This window comes from Hylobates moloch, unplaced genomic scaffold (genome assembly GCF_009828535.3).
Source record: "Hylobates moloch isolate HMO894 unplaced genomic scaffold, HMol_V3 SCAFFOLD_10, whole genome shotgun sequence".
Taxonomy (NCBI): Eukaryota; Metazoa; Chordata; class Mammalia; order Primates; family Hylobatidae; genus Hylobates; species Hylobates moloch.
Window position 1 is genome coordinate 86,323,307 of NW_026652285.1, and position 22,288 is coordinate 86,345,594.

The following is a 22,288-nucleotide window of genomic DNA, read 5'->3' on the forward strand; positions in this document are numbered from 1 at the left end:
TCTGCTGCACTCCACTGTTAGGGCTGCCAGATAAAATATGACACCTAGTTAAATTTGAATGTCAGATGCAATATTTAGAACACATTTATACTAAAATGTCACTCATTGTTTATCTGACATTCAAATGTAACTGAGCATCCTGTCTTTTTAATTGTCCAGTCTGGCAACGCTATTTGCAATGTCTCTTAGGAGAAACCCTTTCGGCAAATGAGAAAACTGAGGCCCTTGGTCAAGGTCACATACCTGGCAGGTGAGGATGGAGGCCATGAATCTCAAGTCCTAATCCAGGGCACTCCTCTTTTTGCTTCTGAGCAGCCTGCGCTGGGGGCAGAGCCCTGGGCCTTTCTGCATTTCATGGTACCCCCTTTTCCCAGAGCTGATTTGTTCTGCCTTGTGGTTCCTTCATGCTGTGTGTTTTTTTGGCCACTTTCATCCTGCTTCCTTAGTTTTTAGATTCTTTTCACTGCCAAGATGAAGTGTCCTCTCTCCTGTGACTGTGGGGTCACAGGGCTGGGCCTGAGCCCATCAAATCACCTCTGCTCCCTGAGCAAATGCCTCCTTCCACCTTGATTTTTGGGAACAGCAGCTTCTGTGCCTGGGGAAAAAAACTGTCTCCCCAAAGAGCTGGAAAGGAAAGGAATTTTCTAACCAGAAGTTAAAGAGGAAGAGGGATTGTGAGTCACCTACGGTTTTCCAGAGGATGTGGGTTTTTAGCTGAGCAAATGGGAATTCCATGTATTGATAATCATTTTAGTGGAAATTCAAATTTATTCAATGCCTCTGTCTAGTCAGTTGAAGCAATTTGCATGCAGACTGAAGCCAAACCTTCCTTCCGTCCCCCCGGGTCCTTGCAGCCGGGAGGAAGGGCGTGAGAGGACAAACTAACATTTATTGAGCGTCTGTCTGCTATGTGTGCAATGCATGCACTGGGCTGGGGAGGCCTTGCGAAGCCAAGGTCACCAGTTAGAGAGTGGAAGTGTCGGGCTTGTCACCAGGGTCCATGTGCCTCAATTCCAATGAGCCACCGGTGGCTCCCTGCAGCCTCAGAGGTGAGAGGGCCTCCACACAGCCCTCTTTGAGTAACTGAAACCCTTTGGCAGGCCCTCAAGAAAACCGTGCCTGATTCCAGAATCTGCTCAACAAAGACGATTTCTGTCCTTTCTATTCAGAGTGACACAGAGGAGATTTTGGCTCCTCCACAATTTAATGAGACCCAAAGAACATGTGATCTGGCCACAAATCCAGCATGTGAGGGGCAATGGATTTGTCCACCTTATTCTGCCACTAAATGATCACCTGGCTTTGTTTCCTTGTCTATAAAGCAAAGTTAGATACCCTACCACCTGGCATGCACCAAACCCTCTTGTACCCAACCCTGTGCCAAGTTTTTAATTGTCACAACAGCCCTCTGAGGGTAGGAAGTGGGGCCACCAAATTACACTTAAGGAAACTGAGCCTCAGAGAGGGTGAAGCACCTGCCCAAGGTCACACAGCCAATGAGCTGGACCTGGCTTGTCACAGCTCACACTCTCCACTGCTGCACTATATCCCCAGCTCCTCAAGACTTCTGTGCTGAACAGAGATAGTGGGTGTGTGACAGCATGGACTGGGCAGTGCGAGGGCTGTTCTGGTGTGAGAGATGGTGCTTAGTAAGACCACACAGCAGCCAGAACTGACTACAGCTCCAGGTCCCTGTCCCTAACCTGCCTGGCATTGTTGGCCTTCAAAGGCAGTCCTCAGAGGGATTATAAGTGAGCATGTTTAGCTTTCTTTTTCACCATCATTAAGCCACTTTTACCAAGCACTTCCTCAGAGCTGTGCCCTGTGCTAGGCACTGGGATCACAGAGGTGAGGTCCTCAGAGCAGGCACCTGCCTTTGGGTCTGGGGGCAGCACAGGTGGTGGCCCCATACGCACACGCAGAAAGGATGGTCAGTGTCAGAAGGGCCCTGAGCGAGAGGCATGGGGCTCTGAGGCCTGACAGCAGGGACATGACCTGGTCTTGGGGCCAGGGAAGTGATGTTAGCGCTGGAGGCCGAAGGACAAATAGGCATTAACAATGCCAGTGGAGGGCACGGCACTCCAGGTATAGGAAACAGCTTGAGCCAGGGTCGGGGAGATATGTCAGTGGCTAAGTATGTCGCAGCTAAGGAGGAAGAGCGGGGCAGGAAGGTGAGATGTGTGAGCACCATCATGAAGGATGGGCACCGGCCATTCCCCATGTTAGCCTCCAGGGGTCCACTGGTTGGCAGTCAGGGGAGCACAACTCAATTTTTCTGAGTCTCCAACCTGACCTGATGCCCTATCTCATGTGAGACATAGCAACAGGAAAGGCAACCTTGAGTGTTGTCAGTCCCACTCTTTTTTTTTTTTTGGTCAACAGCCAACTCAGGCCTTGTGAGCATGGACTGTAGGGTCAGACAGACAGACAGATGGATGGATAGACCTGGGTTCTGGTCCTGCCTCTGCCCTCTGCTTATTACTTGATCTTAGGCAGGTTACATCCCCTGTCCCTAAGCCTCAGTTTTCCCATCTGTAAAATGGAGTGGGACTGACAATGCTTACCTCCTGGGGTTACTGTGAGCAGTTGGTGAGTGTCCGAGCCACGAGCATTGTCCCTGGCATGGCAAAGGTGCCCAGAGTGACACTTAGCTATTGCTAAGGAGGGTTCAAAGTGGATAGCGTGCATCTGGCACACAGTGGGCGTTCTTTAAACGGTGACAGACAGGGCTGATTGTGTTGTTGGTGGGAGTCAGTGAGACGAAGGGCACAGTGTGTCGTGCGGTGTCTGGGAGCTTAGAGAAAAGTGGAAACAGGATCCAAATTAAGGGACTTACTCATTATTCTTTTTCATGGGGACATGACATTCTGAGTGGCTCCGGCCAAGCTGGCCTCGAGGGCGTCTGGTACACAGTAGACGGCTGCTCTGCAAGCTGCCCTCGAGGGATGCTGGCCTGGAGTTTCCTTTGTTCCTCCCGGAAATGCTTTTGTAGCCCAATGTGGGGGTCCCACCAACACAGGGGAACCTGCCCTATTGCAAGCTGGCACCTTCTCCGGGTGTGGCCTGCAGGCAGGGGTCTCTCTTCCAGATTCCTTCTCCCCTGGGGTTGGATGCCCATGCCAGGTCCCTGCCCCCACCACACACAGACCCCTTTGGAGAGACCTGCTGAGGCAGCAAGTAGGACCTGGGGAGTGGGGTGCTGCACCATGACTCCCCGAGGCCCCACACAGGTGACCATCCGGCCTGCACTGAATTCAGTCCCATACAACAAGCCACTTCAGGCCTGGAGGGAGGAAGAAAGAGCCTGTGTTCCCGAGCTGCTGGCGACCCCTCTGCCTGCCGCCCTGCCTGGTCCCCGTCAGAGCAAGACTCCTCCAGCAGAGCCCGCTCTGTTTATTTGTGCATCAGGGGGAACTCTGATTGGGCCACCCTGGCTGCCTTTGTCCAGGAAAGGAGAGAAGCAGCAGCCAGAGGGGCCTGTGGACATGCGGCTCTCTGCAGACAGCTGGCCTCCCTTCCAATCCGGCTTCTCTCCCTCCTCTCCAGAGACCCCCTCAGAATGGCCTAGAAGCTCTGGAGACAGGCTGCCTAATGTGAATCCCAGTGGTGCCCCGACTCTGTGATTTCGCTGGAGCCTTAACCTCTCAGAGCCTCAGTTTCCTCATCTATGAAATGGGGACAGTAATAGACTGATCTTGAAGGGCTGCGGTGAGGAATTACTGGGTTAAGGCAGGTCAAGTGCTCAGCACAGTGCTGGCAACTGGCATTTGCTTATTATTATCACCCGTTAAACTGAGCCCTCACTTTCTCAGTGAGATTATTTGATGGGACCTGAAAGCAGAATTTCTATCTCTCTATTTTTTTTTCAAAGATAGGGTCTCTTTCTGTCGCCCAGGCTGGAGTTCAGTGATGCTATCATAGCTGACTGTAACCTTGAACTCCTGGGCTCAAGGGATCCACCTGCTTCAGCCTCCCCAGTAGCTGGTACCATAGGCATGCATCACCACGTCCAGCTAATTTTTAAATATTTTCTGTAGAGATTGAGTCTCCCTATGTTGCCCAGGCTGGTCTTGAACTCCTGGCCTCAAGCAATCCTCCTACCTAGGCTTCCCAAAGTGCTGGGATTATAAGCGTGAGCCATGACGGCATGCTGGGCCTGAAAGCAGAATTTCTTAGCAAAGGCTCAGCTGGGAAGTTTTGTTTAATCCAATCAAATGGGAATCCTAAAGTCCAGAAAGGGGAAGCATTTGCCCAAGATCACACAGGTCAGGATGGGCCAAGGCCAGACTCCAGTTGTTCTGAGGTTGGGAGAGTGAGAATCGGCATCATCTCAGGCAGGCTGAGCTGCCATCTGCAAACTCCACACCGTCTGTCTGTCTGTCTCTCTCTCTCCTCGGGGGCATTCCGTCACATAGTCCCCTTGGCCCTTCCTGCAGGAGCCAGGCAGGAATGTGATTTTTCATTCTCTGCCTGGCCTCCCTCCGAGACGTCTCCAGGCAGCTCCGACAAGAACTCCAGTTCCCATTCTTGAGCCTGGCTACTGGGGCAGCCTTTGTTCCTCCAATGCTTCAGAGCTGTGCCCCCACCTCAGAGCACTTGCCATGGGCCTCCGTAGAGCCTGATTGGGTAGCGGGAAACAGAGGCCCAGAGAGGTCGGGCACATTGAAACCACACAGCAGCCAGATAGTCAGATCAGTCACAGAGGATGGACAAGGGAGAGAGGAGGGTATTTTCAGGGTCTCCCTTTCTCTGAGTGCAGACTTAATGTTATGGTTGTGGCTGAGGGAGTGATGGAGTGGCCAGAAGTGAGATTTGAGGGAAAAAGCATAGGCTGGTTAAGAGAAAAGTCAGCCGTTTCCTCACTCTGTACCAGGGCTCCTGGACCTTGGCACTACCGACATTTGGGCTGGATGGTTATTCGTGGCGGGGGCTGTTCTGTGCACTGCAGGATGCTGAGCCACATCCCTGGCCTCTGCCTACCAGATGCCAATAGCACCTCTTAAGTTGTGACAACTAAAAATGCCTCCAGACATTGCCAAGTATTTGCATGTTAAATCAGTTACTCCTGGAAACAAGGCTGGCAGGTACACAGTATTGTACATCCTCACTTGTCACATGAAGAAACTGAGGCATGGAGACATCAAGTTCCCCCAGTTCACACAATGAGTGAGTCCCAGAGGAGAGTGGGATCCAGTGGTCTGCTGTCCACCGGTTGCACAGAGAATGAAAAATCACATTCCTGCCTGGCTCCTGCTGGAAGGGCCAAGGGGCCTGTGCAGTGGAATGCCCCTGGGGAGAGAGAGAGAGGGACAGTGTGGCGTTTGCAGACGGCAGCTCAGCCTGGCTGAGTGCTTTCCAGAGTCTTCGTTGCAGAGGAAGGAAGGCTCTGGAAAGGCCAGGAGGGGCATCATGGGGACGGCACTCAGCCAGGCTGAGCTGTCATCTGCAAACTGCACACCCGTGAAGGGAACTTGGCTTTCTAGGTCGGGAACTCCATTTTTCTCACCTTGGACCGGCTGATCTGATCTGAAGCTGGGTCTCCAACCTGTGGTCCGGGATCTGCCAGCTGATTGTAGTGTCCACAGGATCCACCGTCAACCCTGGGATTTCTGGGATCAACAGCCTCACTCCTTACTTGCTGCCCTCCTCAGAGATAGCCAAGCCTCTGGGAAGCAGGAGGTGCCTCCCCTCATGTAGCCGGAGGAGTCAGAACTCCCATTTATGCTGTATTTAACTCTTACAGCAGCTCCCGGGGGACAGATAGAGAGAAAGCCTAAGGGTCCAAAATAGTCAAATGAAAAGCCCTTTTGTCCCTAACACGGGGTAAAGAATTAGATATAGGAGAGAAATATTGAATATGGAAAGGAATGGGGATAGGGGAGGGGCAGCAATCTAGAAATGAGCTTGGACAAGGATCTTTATGAAGTTTATTCCAGCACTTTAGTGAAGGTCTCTGAATGAAGAACATTCTAGATTCCCAGATCAATCCTACAGAGTTGCATCTTCGGAAGCCCAGGCCCAGGGACCTTGGGGATTGTCCCCACCACCCAGGCCAGCCTCCTGTGGGCCACTGTTCACAGCACCCTCTTCTCTTTCTCTCCCCACAGGGTGACTTAGGAGTGTTGGGTCCGATTGGCTACCCAGGACCCAAGGGCATGAAGGTAAGCAAGGGATGTACCCCAATTCAGGCCTTGTCCAAGCTGGGCACCCCCGACCCATTTCAGCCCAGAAGGAAGGGTGACCTTAGATGATGCTGGGGGAAGGGAGGATGGCAGGATGCTCAGAGGGGTGCTAGGAGGAAGCTGGGCAGGTCAGGAGCTGTCAGCTCTGGCCTCAGAGCCAGGCATCATCTGTATGTCATTTAGGCCAGACATCCTCCTCTAGCTGAGCATGAGTCTGACATGGTTCCAGGCCTCGGGGCACCGGAAGTCCAGTGGGGGACATCACCAGGGCCATAGAAACTGCCATGGCAAACCAGTGAACTCAGCCCATCCCTGAGTGGGAAAGGCGTGCAGCAGGAAGGCAGGCCAAGACTGCTAGACCACATCCCAGGGACGACCCAATTTAACCAACGTGCATGTGACACGGCTCATTAAGCCCTTCCCTCCCCACCAGTTCCTTCTTCCTCTGGATTTGTCTGCAGTGCTGTGGTTCACTGCCTCTTCTCATCCACATCTTCAGTCCACACCGGTGCCCTGTGAGATTGGAGTCATTTGCCCCCTTTTACAGACGTGAACACTGAGGTTGGGGGATCTAGCACAGAGTCTTGCAGCAAGTCGTGTTTAAGCCAGGGCTCCTGACTTCTGTGGCCTAGAGTCCCATCACAGCTGGCTTTGGGCCTTTGTCTTACAGGGACTGATGGGCAGCGTGGGGGAGCCCGGACTGAAAGGTGATAAGGTGATCTGAATACTCCCTTATTGCACTGTGGTTTCTCTGCATGCCACCCCCCTCTCCGCCCGGAGGCTGCTGCTGATTTCTCGCCAGGTCCACTCCCCTGCACTCTTCCTGCCTCTCCTCTGGCCTCCCCTAAATCTGTGCTCCCCAGCTTCTTCTTGGTCACTCTGGGTGGGGCTCAGGCAGATGGTTCTGGGAGCCCGAAAACCTCAGCAGATAGTGCATGAGCAGCTGCTGCAGCAAGGAGGGCAGGTATGTCAAGACAGGGCTCTGAATCCAGAGAGCAGAGGTGAGGCCAGCATCTGGGCTCTGAAGGCAAAGCCACAGAGCAAGGAGGGTGGCAGTGAGGGCACAGGAAGAAACAAATCGACATAGATCACCCTGGCATGAAATTGGGAACCCCAGAGAGCGTGTCGACTGGAAATGCAACTCTGAGCCCCTGACCTGCTTCTCCTCCTGCTGCCATGGGGGTGGCTACCCTTGCCATGTGTCCTCTGTACAGCCCTGCTGCTGAGCTCTCCCTCTCTCACCCTGTGCCAAACCAGAGTTGGAAGTGGGAAGACAGGCCCTGGGGGCCCAGAGTGAAGCAGCTTCTGAATACCAGAGACACAGGGCCCAGCAATTGTGCCCTGCTCTGTGGCCGTCTTCCTGCCTAGCCTCTTCAGACCCTTGGCAAACCAGGACCCCCAAAGGGGGTGCAGGAGGGGTTCAGGGCAACATTCCAAATATCCATGAGACATCCGAAGGACTGACTGCTGCTCAGCCCCTCATGTGGTCAGGTGACACCGCACCTGCCTCTAGGTGCCTCTGCTTCCTCCTACACCTGAGTCATAGGGTCAGGTGCCATGCTGGGCACCATCTGAGTGTACCACATGGATCCACCCATTAATCCTCCTATGCGCTATGAAATAAGAAGCTTGCTCGGGCCGGGCACAGTGGCTCACGCCTATAATCCCAGCACTTTGGGAGGCCAAGGCGGGCGGATCATAAGGTCAGGAGTTCGAGACCAGTCTGGCCAATATGGTGAAACCCCGTCTTTACTAAAAATACAAAAATTAGCCAGGCGTGGTGGTGGGTGCCTGTAATCCCAGCTACTTGGGAGGCTGAGGCAGGAGAATTGCTTGAACCTGGGAGGCAGAGGTTGCAGTGAACCAAGATCGTGCCACTGCACTCCAGCCTGGGAGACAGCAAGACTCTGTCTCAAAAAAGAAGCTTGCCTGAGGCCACACAGCTGGTAAGTAGAGAGTTACCTGGCTCCAGAGACCTCAACTGTGAAGCAGAACTAAGGTCAGAAGGTCAGAGCTGGTGAGACTCTGGGAGGTCACATTTCACAGTGCCTACGTCTCACAGCTGGAGAAAGGAAGACCCAGAGAGAGAAAGAGATTTGCAAGCCCCCGGACTCTTAGAGCATTAGAATTGCTGGGTCAAATGGACATAATCCAGATTGTTTTATGCAAGTCTATCCCTGGGTAGCCAGCTGGGTGCCATGCCAACCCCAGTCCTTTCTCTATCTGTTTCTACCTCTTCCATCTCCTCCTGTCATGGCCAAGCCTCCAGCCACAACCCACCTCTGCCCCCCTTGCCCTGCTGTCTGCTCCACCCCTCTGCCAGAGCCCTCCCTCTTTGAAGGGGCTTTCTGATGGAGGCAGGGGGTTCCCCACACCTACCTGTTTATCCCAAGGTTTGAGACATCAGCGCTCTGGAAATGTTGAAGTCATGGACGAGAGAGAAAGGAAGCCGGGGAAAATGAGAGTGTAGGCAGTGAGCTTTTTATAGGCCCCTTTGCGGAGCTGGTCTCAGCTCAGTGTTGCTTCAGGAACATGGAAATAAATGTGTTACATGGAACTCGGCTGGCTTGCTGATGGGAGTTGCCTGGGACATTTAGAGATGTGAAAACTCTGAAAAAAAAAAAGGAGGAGGAAATTATTTTCATGCCCATAGTTTTTAGGAAAATCAAGTGTCTTTAGCGGAAAAAAGATAGGGGGAGAAAGAAACCCCTTTTCCTTTGGTGGGGAGGAGCCTTAAGGCTGTGTTCCGATCAGCCACGCACACATCCGTGTCCCCTGGCCCTACCCTGGGATGACAGAGCCATCCCTTCATGTTCCATGGTTGCTCCTGCCTCAAATCCCAGATTTTCCATGACCCAGCCTGGACTCAGTCCCACTTACAACCGCTTGGCTCCCTCTCTCAGCCTGGAGACGCATTCTGGAAGCAAAGCTCTCGCTCCGAGCCCAGCTCCCTTCAAATTCATTGTCCTGATTTCCTAGGTGCCTTTTAAACTTGCCTTGTTTTTCTGTTTTCACTCTTTTTTTTCACCCCTTCACTCCTCTCTTGGATATTTAAAAAAAAAAAAAAAAATGTCCTGTGGTTCCCCAAACACCAGGATGTTGTACAGGATTTTCCAAATTGGAAAAACCAAAGTAAGTTCAAAAAAAAAAATTTTTTTAAATTCTGACTTTTGTTCTACTAAGGAAGTTCTTTTGTTAGGTCATGGCCTTAGCCATGTGTGGGTTTTCTACGGTTTTCCATTTTTCCTGAGTTTTTCTCCTCATTATTCCTCTTGCTCCCAGGGATGTAAATGTTTTCTGAATCCTGGGGCCGACAGAGTGTCAGTAATGTCCAACGTGGAGGGCTGGATAGGGTGAGGCGAGGGCTGTGTGAGGTGGTTTCGTCCCTAAGGGGAAGCAGCTCCCAATCTGGACTGCCTGTTCAGAACATGGCTAAAAACAGGGAGAGAGTAGAAGAGGCCTCCAGCAGCCAGAATCAGTGTCACTAAGCCTGTGCAGTACACCATGTTAGAAGACAAACACCCAGACTTAAGTCCAGACCAATTTACTCACTGTTTACACGTAGTCTTAACAAGCCAGGAAATCTGATTTCCCATGCTACAGCTGATTAAAATAGTTAATTAGAAGTAGACCAGCCAGGCACAGTGGCTCATGCCTGTAATCCCAGCACGAGGCGGGCAGATCATCTGAGTCCAGGAGTTCAAGACCAGCTTGGGCAACATGGCGAAACTCCATCTTTACTAAAAATACAACAACAACAACAAAAAAATTAGCTGGGTGTGGTGGCACGTGCCTGTAGTCCCAGCTACTGGGGAGGCTGAGGTGGGAGAATCACCTGAGCCCAGGAGGTCGAAGCTACAGAGAGCCAAGATTGTACCACCGCTCTCCAACCTGGGCAACCAGAGTGAGACTCCATCTCAAAAAAAAAAAAAAAAAAAATGGACCAAAGCTGCTTGCTTGCCCACAGGGGGAGGAAGTGACAGCTCAGTCTGATGGTGAAAAATATCAACCAGCAGACACAAACACTCCGAAACCACACTGCTGTGGGGCCCTTGCACACGCAGCCCTCACCCCTGTGTGACAACACCCATTGATGATGAAGAGGTTGAAGGATCAAACACTTCATTTGCTCTGCGTCAGTTCTCTAGGCAAGGCCAGTTGACACTGGGCAGTGGGCAGCTTAGCTTCTGTTAGTGGCGTTTTCAGCCATCCGAGCAGCCCCAGGCAAGTCTGCACATCGGCCAGCTCACCCTCCGCCACCGCCTGCTTTCCTCGCCAGGGGCCCGTCCTTTCCTCTCACAAGTCTGCTGCTGGCCGGATCCGACTTGGGAAACAGCCTCGGCACAGCTGTACCTTGCCAGGGGGTCTGTGGGGGAGGCTTCCAGAGCCCACGTGGCCTCCATTGTAACCTTCTTTGCTGGTGTGTACTTAGGGTGAACAAGGGGTTCCAGGTGTGTCAGGAGATCCCGGATTCCAAGGAGACAAGGTAATTGCATGACATTTTCTCCTCCCCCTGCCCCTGCCCCTGCCCCTGCCCTGCTGTTCCCCTGGTCCTGGCGTCCTTCCTAGGGCCTATCATGAGCAAGGACCCACCTGTGAGACAGCTGCCTTTGAAATAATCCAGGCTTCTCCATCCTTGATCCACCCATCATCTCTTCCTTGGACTTTACAGTGACCTTTTAACTTATTCCTGGACCCCAGCCTCTTGCTTTCTCTCTTTCTTCCTTACTGCTACCCAATTGTTCTTCTGAGGGCAAATCTCTGCTCTCCTCTCACACACCATCCATGGCTCCCTATTGCGCTCAGAATGACACCCTGGCTCCCTAACCAGACATCGGGACCCCAGTGAGTGCATCTCTCTGATACTCTCCTGCTCTCCCCCTTACAGCCCTGCACTCCAGCCCCACTGAACCGCCTGCCATGCGCCTCTGTACACACACACACAGACTGCTACCCACCCGGGACCCCCTCCACCCAGCCTCTCCACACCACCCTGCTCAGAGGCCGTTTTCCCCACCTGCTCAGAAAGTGGCCATTTCCCTCTCTAAGTGCCCTGAGAGGCATGTCCTCTCTTCACTGGTGGTGCCGCCTTTCTCTTCTGATTTTAGGGGACTTGTACTGAGTCCCCTGCCGGACAGTGAGTTCCCTAAGAACAGGCTCCAGACTGCCCTGATGGAGCTCGGCTCGGGGTCCTGCCCTTGATCGTGAATATTTAGGATAAAGTTGAGGGAGTAACTGGCCTTACAAAGTGACATATTGACTATGGGATCAAACCAAAGTGGCCTTGACTTCCAGAGCCCAGCTGTGGGCCTGCTGAGACTGGCTCCCCTTTGCCTGTGTCCGGCATCATGTGGCCACATCTGGAACTCTCCCGGCCAGTCAACGAGGCCCAGATGTTGGCCAGCTCTCCCTCTTCCTCTTCCCTCCCTCCTTGCTGGCCTGTCCTGACCCAGCCTTGGTATCTCCGGGTTGTGAACCACAGCAGGCCTGGCTCTTCCCCTACTGGACCCAGTCTCCAGAGTTCCCCAGGAGTCAGAGGAACCGCAGAGCCTGCGTGCAGCCCCAGGGTCCCTGATTCTTCCTGGTGAGGACAGGGGCTGCTGTTTCATGTTAGCGTCTCCTGGGGCCCAGCCTATAGGGGTGTCAGGCAGGTGTGATCCAAGCCGGAGCCTGCAGTAGGGAAAGGAAGGAAGGAGCTGATCCTCCTCCAAGGCGGGCGTTCTCTGGGCCTGGGACCAGCAGGACTGAACGGCTGTTCACCTGGCCATTTCTCTTCCTCACTAACCCCAGCCTGCTCTGGATCTCTTCCAGGGGAGCCAGGGGTTGCCAGGGTTCCCTGGCGCACGGGGGAAGCCAGGGCCTCTGGTAAGTACCTGCTCCTCCAGCACCCCCAAACCTCACACTCTCCAACTGATTATGGAACGTGGCTGGGGACACCTTCACCTCCAAGACTTCATTTTCTCCTGCAGCAGAGCTCCTGGGGGCAAGCAGGGCAGGGCAGGAATGGGATGTGCTCATTTCACAGAAGAGGATACTGTGAGAGGCTCAGTAGCTCACCCAGCTTCAGAGGCAGGCCTCATTTGCCGACAAAGCTCTGATGAGGATCTGGGGTTCCTGATGCCTTGTAAACAATAGTGATGTTATCAATTACAGCAGTGGCTGTCATTTATTGAGTGTCTCTGTGCATCAGACCCTTTCTGAACTATGTTTCTTTGAAGGCTGCCAACTACCCCAGGAGTTAGGGAATTAATATTGCTCCCATTTTACAGATGGGCAAACTAAGATTCCGAAAGTTGAAGTGACTTGCCCAGGGTCCCATGGTTAGTAAGTGCAGGAGGCAGTGTTTGAATGGTAGCTCCTTCTAGTTGTCCAGGCAGATTTCATGCACATGCTTCTGAACTTTCCAACCACCCACAACCAGCGGGGGAATGCAGGGGGTTCATGGAAGGTGGGGCCCCCACCCCTGCCTGCCTGCAACCTCTTCTCTTCCACAGGGCAAAGTTGGAGACAAAGGATCCATTGGGTTTCCCGGGCCCCCTGGACCCGAGGTATGTGATGCCGCATTTCTCTGTGTCTGGCTGCAGCTGGGACTCCATCTTGTTCTTGGGAAACTGAGGCCCAGAGATGGGGAAAGACTTGCTTTAGGTCACACAGGATATGAGAGATGAGGCTGAGAGGAGAAATTCCTAGATCAGCAATCATTTATTTTCCCCTTCTGCTCTTCTGCTCTTACCCAGGGGCTCTCAAAAGTCAACAGGGACAAAAAGCTGGCCTCAGAGTCCTCTGCCAACTTTGTGGCCACCACAGCTTTGTGATTCATGAAAGCCCTCTGTGCGCCACTGTCTGGCCCCTCACAGTAGCTTCCCACATTCTCCACTCAGAGTTCGCTCTCCAAGCCCTGGAACTTTCCTAGCCACCCACAGCCACTCTGGAACGGTTCAGGGCTCAGAGCTGTCGGGTGTGCGGAGCAAGAGGTAAATGCAAAATTCGGGCTTTTGAATGAAGAGTGAGAAATAAGGATAGATTTAGCAATTCATATAATAACTCTAGTTGAGTAAGGAGAGATCCTGAGGGTTTCTGATGCGTGTGATCATTGGCATAGGTAGGCTACACCTGAATCATCAACTCGGAATTCACACGTAATGGAGCGAAGCAAGCTGGCTGGGTTCTCTTTGACCCCCCCTCTCTTTAACATGGGTCTCGTGTCTAGAGAGCTGGGCTGAGCAGGAGCCAGGGCTGTTGTCCCTCTCAGGATCATGGGCACCCAGGCCAACCCCAGTTGGAGCCCCCCACCCACAACTCCCCGGCCTCCAGGTCTTGCTCACCCGTGAGGTCTCTGCACCCAAGACAAAAGTGTGGCTCTGCGGACAGTCTGGACCCTTCCAAAGATCACTTCTGCTATCACTCGGATGGATGAGGAAATGTTTCCTAAAAGCTACAAGTTCTGACTTTCCACTATGTTGACTTTGGCCATGACACACTCCTATCTTTAGACAAATGGACTTGGCCTCTCCTCCATGGCCCCAATTCCCTCCTCTGGTCACTGGAAAAAGGCTTTTCTGAGAGTCCAGCTTTCCCAGCATTCTGGCCCGTGAGGGTGGAAGGCATGCTCCCTCACATTTATTAGGCACCTCCTGGTGCCAGGAGGCTATGTAGTGTCCTCGAGATGAGAACTTGCTGAATCGCCACTACAGCCGCATGAGGGAGATATTACCACCACCAGTTTACAGTTGAAGAAACTGAGTCACAGAGCAGGAAAGTGGCTTCCTCAGGGTCACTCCACTATGTAGGAGCAAATAAGGTCTGCTTTGGCCCTTTCCTGGGTCCCTGGACAATTTAGCCATCGTTCTCTCCCATCTTTGTGTTCTGTTTTGATTGGCCGACTCTGTAGCTGGGAGATAGCTCTGCTCAGCTGAAGGCGGAAGCTGATAAGCACAGAAGCTGATAAGCGTGTCAGCACCCTGCCTGCTTCTTTCCCTGAGACCATGGGAGGGAGCTCCAGCTCTCCAGCACCCGGGTGAATTATCTCTCACTCATCAATGGGTTAGATGCGAGCGAGCATCAGGATTTGTTCAGCATCCCGACTGCCAAGTTCTCACTTAGAGATGGGCCCACCCCAGGCAGACTTCTTTCCCCAGAGTACAGGACCCAAAATCATTTTGGATGCAGATTTTTACTGAGCACTTGCAACTTTGCTGGTTCCATTTAAACTTAAGAATAGCCCTGTAAGGGAGGTGTTACGGACACCATTTTACAGATGAGGAAGCTGAGGCCCAGAGAGGCTAAGGAACTTGCCCAGGGTCACACAGGAGGAGGGCAGGGCTCTGGGAACTGCGTAACAGGTCTCCAAATTGTGCAAAGACCACTGTGGGGAGAGGGAGTCCCTGTGCTCTGTGGGGCCCTAAGGAGGAGCACGAGGATATTGCAGGGAAGGGAGATGATTCCGCTCCATGTGGGAAGAACCTTCTATTGTACAGTCATCCCAGGGGAATGGCCCTCACCAGGAAGCAGGGAGCCCCCATGGGTGGAGTGGGGCAGAGTCCAACACATGTGGCCAAGATGTAGGAAGGACTTCAGCTTACGATGACTGGAGCTGAGGTTGATTAAATCAGTGCTTTTCAATGCTTTCAAAGTCACAGCAAACCCAGAAAATCATCCTCTCTGCAGGATTACTGCAGTCAAAAGACAAGACTTCTCAGGGCAAAGCGTGGCTGGCTCTGGGGAGCAATGTCCCCAGACACCCATAATTCTGACCCAGTAGCAGCACCCGATTTGAGAAATAATGACCTTGACTGTGACCTTCCATGTTACAACCTTAATGCTTTCCTGCACCGTCCAGTGTATTGTCTGAGCAACTCTCTGAACTGTCAGGGCTGGAACCATGCACCCTGTTTTAGAACTGAGGACTGTGAGATCAAGGTGGTTAACTGACCTGCCTGGGATCCCATCCCAGCAGGATGAGATGGAAACCCGGTCAGTCTCCCTGCAAGACGCATACCCGTAGCACTCCCTTCACAGCCCCCGTGGGTGACCCTGCTCTCTGCTTCCCCTCAGGGATTCCCAGGAGACATCGGCCCCCCTGGCGACAACGGCCCAGAAGGCATGAAGGTGAGTACCTGCCCAGGGCAGCTCCAGTTGGAGGAGCAGACAGCTCTGCAGAAACCACAGGCCTCAAGGGCTGGCTGCCTGGCTTGGAAGCAGGGGGTGCCTTGCCAGCCTGTGATGGAGATGGAGGTACCGCCTCTGAGACTCCCTTTTTGTTCCCTTCTCCCCAGGGTAAGCCTGGAGCCCGAGGCCTGCCGGGACCCCGTGGGCAGCTGGGGCCCGAGGTGAGACTGTCTGGCCCCGCTCCACTGCCCATCCTAGCCTGATTGCAGCCCCCAGCCTGCCCTGTCCTGGGTACTGAAGGCCTTAGCTGGGGCTGGAGCCCCTTCAGCCAGGACACCACCCAAGGCTTCCCCAGACTTACCCACCAGCTCATCCTATACAGCCCTGCCCCATGCCCCTTCCAGGGACCTTCTCTGCCCTGCTGTCACCTGGCAGGGTGGCTTCCCCGCACCCTCCCTGCGCTGCACCCTCGTCACCCTAGAGTTTTCTTTTGCAGAACTACTGCCAATGCCATGCTCATGGTAGCAGTTTATCAGGGCATTAATGGGGCAGTAGGAATTGTCAGCCCCATTTTACAGATGAGGCCACTGAGGCCCAGAGAGGAAAAGAGACTCAGTCAGGTCTTATGGTTAGTAGCAGGCAGGGCCGCAATGGGAACCCAGGTCTGCTTGAGCCCAAAGCCTATGACATACGTCCTATGCTGTCAACTCTGTGCTTCCTCGGAGTGGCCTGGGGGCACCTCCAGAATATTACAATGACTTTCACAGTTAGTTAGTGGCAGAGCATCGATTTGCTTATTTATGTGCACTTGACGAAGTGGGTTGGGAGGGGTCTCTATGGGGCTGTTGGAGCACCGGGTGGGCACTGAATGGGTGGGCCCCTGATTTTGCCCTGTGCACGAGGCCATTCTTAGCCTTCCCGTGCCCCACCTACCTTAGCTCAGGCGCCAGGCCCCCGTGACACACAGCCCTGGGCTGAGGGTGCGGGAAGCCCAGATTCACCGCGACCGCAGGCGGGCATCCAGCTGACATGGATCCCTTCTTGGGCTGGCTCTGGGTCTGGCAGGGTCCCAGCGCTGGCTCTGGGAGCCACCACGTGGAGCTGCTTTCCTGGAAGCTGGGGGAAAGGAGCTGGGGGGTGGCTTTGGAGGGAGCCCCTTGGTCAGGCCTGGCATGCCGGAAGGAGCCCATTAGGAGGCTGCCTGAGCCTGTGGGGGTGGGGAGCACCTGGAGAGTCTCATGGGCCAGAAGCAGGAAGGAAGGGGAGAGGAGGGAACCGCACCAGCCACATGCTTCTGTCTGCACTCACATTACCACTCAAGAAAGCCCTATGTATGCCTCCCACTTGTTCACATCTTCATTCATTCATTCATTCACCAAACACCCCCTAGACACTGCACCATCCCGAGTGATGTTTGGGGGTGGCTGCAAGAAAGGATAAGGCATCATTGCTGACCTCCAGGAACTCAGCTGAAGCCACTTATTGTATTTGAGGATGATCTTCTCCAATCTGGGAAACTGAGACACAGTGAGGCTGAGGTCTGCCAGTGAGCAAATGGCAGAACTCAGAGCCTACATCTTTGAGCTGCAGTTTGAGGCTCTGTTCCTCACAGCACACAATGGGGTTTAACGCTCATGCCCAGGACTTCCATGAAGCCTAGAGTCTCCATTCACTGGAAGTCACTGTGTAGCCTGGCCTCTAGGCCATGGCCAGTGGAGCCTCTGCCCTGGGTGGGGCCAGGCAGGTGGGCCAGGCATGCTGTTTCTCTTTGTCCAGGAGGGTGCTCCTCTGTCCCTCCCTTTCCCTCCATACAGGACAAGATCTCTGCAAGTCCAACTGGATTAACTTTCTCCTTTTTTCCTCTCTCGTGTCTCCCAATTCTAGGGAGATGAGGGACCCATGGGGCCGCCAGGGGCCCCTGGCTTGGAGGTGAGTGTCACTGGCCTGGGGTAGGTGGCATTCATGGGAGCTCAGCCAGCTGTGCACAGGCAGGGCAACATCTGGCCAGTGCTCCAGAGGGAAGTCATCAGTGAGGGCCTTGGACCAGCCAGAGAGAGAACTAGGACAGACCCCAACAGAGAGAGACAACAGCCAGGAAACTGACTGTCACTGCCCACCTCCTATGTGCCAGGTGCTTCATGTCAGTATTTATTCTCCTTGATTCTCCCATGACACAGGATTGCTTTCCTTGGTTTCAATAGAGAAGAGGCAAACGAGAGTGAAGGCTTTAGCTCAACATCTCACAGCCAGGCAGTGGGGACGCCCTGCCTGGGCCCTCAGCCCGAGCCCTCTGCACTCTTCCAAGCTGCCTTCCCAAAGTCACTTGTCCTACACCCCCTCTTGATCCCAGCCATTGCATAAACCAGCAGCTCATGAAATTTCTGGTATCCAGAGCTTTTTGCACTCTTAAAAATGATGGAAGACCCAAAGACCTTTGTTTGTGTGGGTTACACCTACTGAGATTAGTAATTAAAACCAAGAGACTTTAAATGTATTTATTCATTCATTGAAGATTAATCATAAACTCATTTCTTGTTGATAAAAATTATACTTTTAGGAGAATTCACTCTATTTTCCATAGCAAAATGATTGAGTGGAAAGAGTGGCATTGTGTTACCATTTTTGCAGATCTCTTTAATGTCTGGCTTAATAGAAGTCAGCTGGCTTCTCAACTCTGCTTCTGCATTCAATCCACTGACAATATCACGCGCCATGCAGCCTCGGGAAGATGCCACTTACATTCACCAGAGTGAGAGTGACAAAGGCGAATGACATCTTAGTGTTATTATGAAAATCATTTTGACCTCGTGAACCTTCTGAAAGGGTCTCCGGGACCCCTGGAGTCCTCAGGCCACACTTCGAGGACCACTTGCATAAACTGTTCCTTCCCTGCACCCCTGATCATCTGCCAAGTTCCTTCCTTTCCCTCACTCCCTGAAGGCAGGTGTCATCTTCCTCCTTTACAACAAGAAGACCAACCCAGGGATTGGGGAGGCTTCCCTGAGTTCCCGCAGCTGGAAACCCTGCCTGTATTCCAGGACAGCTGGCCACCTGGTGGACTCAGGGTTCTATGCCCCTGTCCACCAGGGTACATGGCTCTCTACAGCTATGGATACCCTGTGCCAGGTCCTTGGAGCCCCTGGACCCCAGCCATGTTGTCCCTGCCCAGCTTTTCCCACTTACCTGTCTCTCTGTTGCAGGGTCAGCCTGGCAGGAAGGGGTTTCCTGGGAGACCCGGCCTGGATGGCGTGAAGGTGAGGGGACCTGGAGATCCCTGGGGACAAGAGGAAAGAGGGGATCCTACATATTTGGGCCCCAAGTCAAGCCCGAAATCCCATGGCCAGTTGTGAAAAGGGAGAAAAAAATTGGTTCCCATTTAGAACAAAGTATTGGTAAATGAGAAAAAAAATGGACATAACCTAAGTGTCCAACTGTGGGGGATTGTTCAAGTAGTGGGATATAGTGCAGCCACCCTAGTTGGTGTTTCGGGCTATTTTACAAGTTGGGAAGATGCCTGAATATGGGCTGGGGGTGGTGGAGGAAACAGGTTATAAAAGGGAATGCTCAAGTGTGAGCCTGTGGCAGGGGCTGGGTTGCACCGTTTCTTTTTTTCTTTCTTTTTTTTTTTTTGAGATGGAGTGTCCCTCTGTTGCCAGGCTGGAGTGCAGTGGTGCGATCTCGGCTCACTGCAACCTCTGCCTCCCGGGTTCAACTGGTCCTCCTGCCTCAGCCTCCTGAGTAGCTGGGACTACAGGCATGCGGCACCACGCCCAGCTAGTTTTTTTTTGTATTTTTAGTAGAGATGGAGTTTCACCATGTTGACTGGGTGCAGTGGCTCACACCTGTAATCCCAGCACTTTGGGAAGCCGAGGCAGGCGGATCACGAGGTCAAGAGATCGAGACCATCCTGGCCAGCATGGCACCCTGTTTCTTTATGCACAGAGCAGAGGCTAGAAAGTGGACAGGGATTATCTCTGGGTGATGGGACAACAGGAGATTTTCATTTTCTTCTGTGGGCCTCTATATTTTCCCTATTCTGAATAATAAATAGATAGTACATATATTAACAGGGTTTTAAAAAAATGTTATCAAAAAAGACCTAGCCCAAGATAGGAGAGTAACGATCCTCAGCCCATGGGCAGCCTCACTTAATAGTTCCCCAAGGACTCCCCTTGAGTTGGAGTTTTCCCAGCCATTCTGGGCAAAAGATTGTCAGGTCAAGTTTACAGATGGGCAAACCCACAGGAGGTTAGGACAGAGCCAGGGGGAGCCCAGGTCGTCCATTTCTCCCTCCCTTCTGGGGAAATGACCCACTTATCTGTCCTGGCCCCTCTAGTTTTCATGAGGTCCAGGGAGGAGCTGAAGAGGGAGGAGGCTCCACCCAGGCTTGCAGTAAGCCACATCCATGTATGCGCCAAACTCCTGGCTAGCCCGAGCCCATGTCCTGCCGACTGAGGTTTCGGCCTCTCTCCCTCAGATACCAGTTGGGTTTCTGTGGTGGGAGCGGTGACATCGTCTGTGTGGATTTATCCCACAGGTCTGCTGTGGGGAGACCAGGGCAGCTGTGGCCGCCTGAGGAGCAGGAGCCACCTCAGCATGGGACAAAACAGACAGACAAGGCCGAGATAGGCCACCCAATGTGAAAGTGGGACAGAGCCTTGAAGACAAATGAGTCTGATTTCCCTTCTTTATAGCTGGGGAGGCTGAGCCCAGAGCAGAGATGGGACTCACCCCAGCCACCCGTGAGCTGGTGGCAGAGCTCTGGTGTGTTGAGGTCTAGGACCCTGGTGCCCTGACGTCCCATTTCTCTGCTCTTCCTGAGATAGGGCAGCCTGATGCAGTGGGAATGTGCATTCTTTTTTTTTTTTTGACAGTCTCGCTCTTGTCACCCAGACTGGAGTACAGTGGTGCGATCTCGGCTCACTGCAACTTCCACCTCCTGGGTTCAAGCAATTCTCCTGCCTCAGCCTCCCCAGTAGCTGGGATTACAGGCATGCAGCACCATACCCAGTTAATTTTTGTATTTTTAGTAGAGACGGGGTTTCTCCATGTTGGCCAGGCTGGTCTCGAACTCCTGACCTAGGTGATTCGCCCGCCTCGGGTTCCCAAAGTGCTGGGATTACAGGCGTGAGCCACTGCACCTGGCCCAGAATGTGCATTTCAGCCGGGCAGACCAAGGTTTCGGTTCTAGCCCTACCTCTGGCTCACTGTGGGACCTCAGGCAGGTCACTTCACCTCTCTGGGTCTCATTTTCCACCTCCACAAAATGCAGTGGGCTTCTGAAGGACCTAGATGAGACATATGCATCCGGGTGCTGAGTAAGCCAAGGCCCCCTTAGAGGCAGTGGGTGACTAGAGTCATGTCTGCCTGAGGTTCTGTCCAAGTACCCCTTTGACTCTGCCCATTTGCTGGGGGTCTCCAAGGCCACACACTGGAGATAAGATCCCTGGTTCATCCCCACTAATGGCAACTAAGGCCAGCAGGCCTGGGACTTCCCCAGGAGGTCTAGACTTTCACCTCCCATCCCAATCCATCCTCCTCTTTGTCTCTTTGCAGGGGGAACCAGGGGATCCTGGTCGGCCGGGGCCTGTGGGAGAGCAGGTTAGTTAGCAGCGGTCTCTGAATGAGTGGCTCCATTTATTGGGCCCTTACTCTGTGCCAAGCCCTTTGCCCACCTCGTGTAATTCTCAGAACAACTCCAGAGGTAGGTTCAGTCCTCTACCCCTTTCATGGATGTGGACGGTGACCCTCAGAGTGGGGAAGTCTGTAAATGAGAAAGCTGTGGATCATAGTCACGACAGCTTTTCCCCACAGCCTGACTCTACACACAGGTTTTTGGTGCATTTGCCCAAAGAGGTTATGTGACTGCTCCCCCAGGACATTAAAACTGGAGGAGCCCTTGGCAGTCGTTGCTCGTGTTCCCATCAGCTTATAGATCCGGAAGCCAAAGGCCAGAGAAGTGTTACCACTTGCCAAGGGCCCTTGGTCTAGGCATCCCTAAATTACATAGAAGGTGAAATCCAAACCAGTGGCTCTGGCTGGTTGAGAAGCTGGGTCAAGGTCTGAAGAAGAGAAGAGGTTGCAACTAGTCATTAAAATGGAGGTTTGAGAATTGTGACCTTCAATTAAAGTCCAGAGAAACAGCTCTGAGTGATGGGCAGACGGACAGCTTCAGTCCTTCCTGCCCAGCGTTGGGGCCTCCTGAAAGCTTAACCTCTGGGCTCGAAGGTGGAGAGGTGTTCATCTCCTCCACTCCTTTAAATATGGAGCTCATTCCTGGAAGGGGCTTTCTCAAGCTGGAAGGACTGATGCTGGGGATGGCCGTAGAGGAATTTGGCTGCACCACGAAACCCAGTCAGTGGCGTGAGAGTCACACACGATGGGCTTCCTCACCAGGCCTGCAACATCTGTTGGGGGAAGAAAGGAATTAAAGCAGGGGGAGGCCTGGATTTTTGAAATCTTCCCAGTGTCATTCGAGCGCATTCTGTGGGAAGCCCGGGAGTTTGGAAAGGTTGCCGTGGCCTGGATATATTTCCTGATTGGAAAAAAAAAAAAAGGCAATTTGCTCAGCAAATCCAGTTTCATAGTTATGCTAATGGTAGGGCCCTGGGGAAATAGATATGCAGGGTCTTGGAAGTCAGAACACAAACATCCTTGGAAATCACTGTATCTAAGAGCCCTAACCGTATTTTGTTCCTTGGATTTCTTTGCCAGGCTGGAAAAGCCCAGGGATCCCCTCCTCAGAATAGAGTTTATAAATGCATAAAATTAAAAACAAAGGAAACTTATTATACAGAAATGCAATTATGAAAATATGTTATAATATATTCATATATATGCTTCTTTGGCAATGCATTAAATAATGAGTTCTAGTAGCAGGTGTAACAGCGGCCTCAATTTTGAAGTAATGCCAAGCCTTAGTGATGTATTTTGAGATCTCTGCAGCAATGATTGTAATGTGACATGTCACTTTCTGGGACAGTCCCAGGTCCTGGTAA

General features: G+C 52.7%; 1 protein-coding gene across 7 annotated transcripts in view; it reads left to right on the forward strand.

The window, feature by feature from the left end:
- The window catches only part of COL27A1 (collagen type XXVII alpha 1 chain), a 157,603-nt gene that overhangs the window by 69,296 nt on the left and 66,019 nt on the right, over positions 1-22,288 (forward strand). For 6 of the 7 annotated variants that reach the window (XM_032164950.2, XM_058445493.1, XM_058445497.1 and 3 more), the window contains 10 exons: positions 6,108-6,161; positions 6,853-6,897; positions 10,615-10,668; positions 11,994-12,047; positions 12,677-12,730; positions 15,237-15,290; positions 15,458-15,511; positions 17,175-17,219; positions 18,491-18,544; positions 20,847-20,891. In XM_032164950.2, coding sequence (XP_032020841.1) covers positions 6,108-6,161; positions 6,853-6,897; positions 10,615-10,668; positions 11,994-12,047; positions 12,677-12,730; positions 15,237-15,290; positions 15,458-15,511; positions 17,175-17,219; positions 18,491-18,544; positions 20,847-20,891 — 513 coding nt within the window. The remainder of the gene's footprint in view (positions 1-6,107; positions 6,162-6,852; positions 6,898-10,614; positions 10,669-11,993; positions 12,048-12,676; positions 12,731-15,236; positions 15,291-15,457; positions 15,512-17,174; positions 17,220-18,490; positions 18,545-20,846; positions 20,892-22,288) is intronic. The other variant, XM_058445495.1, reaches the window with a different exon arrangement.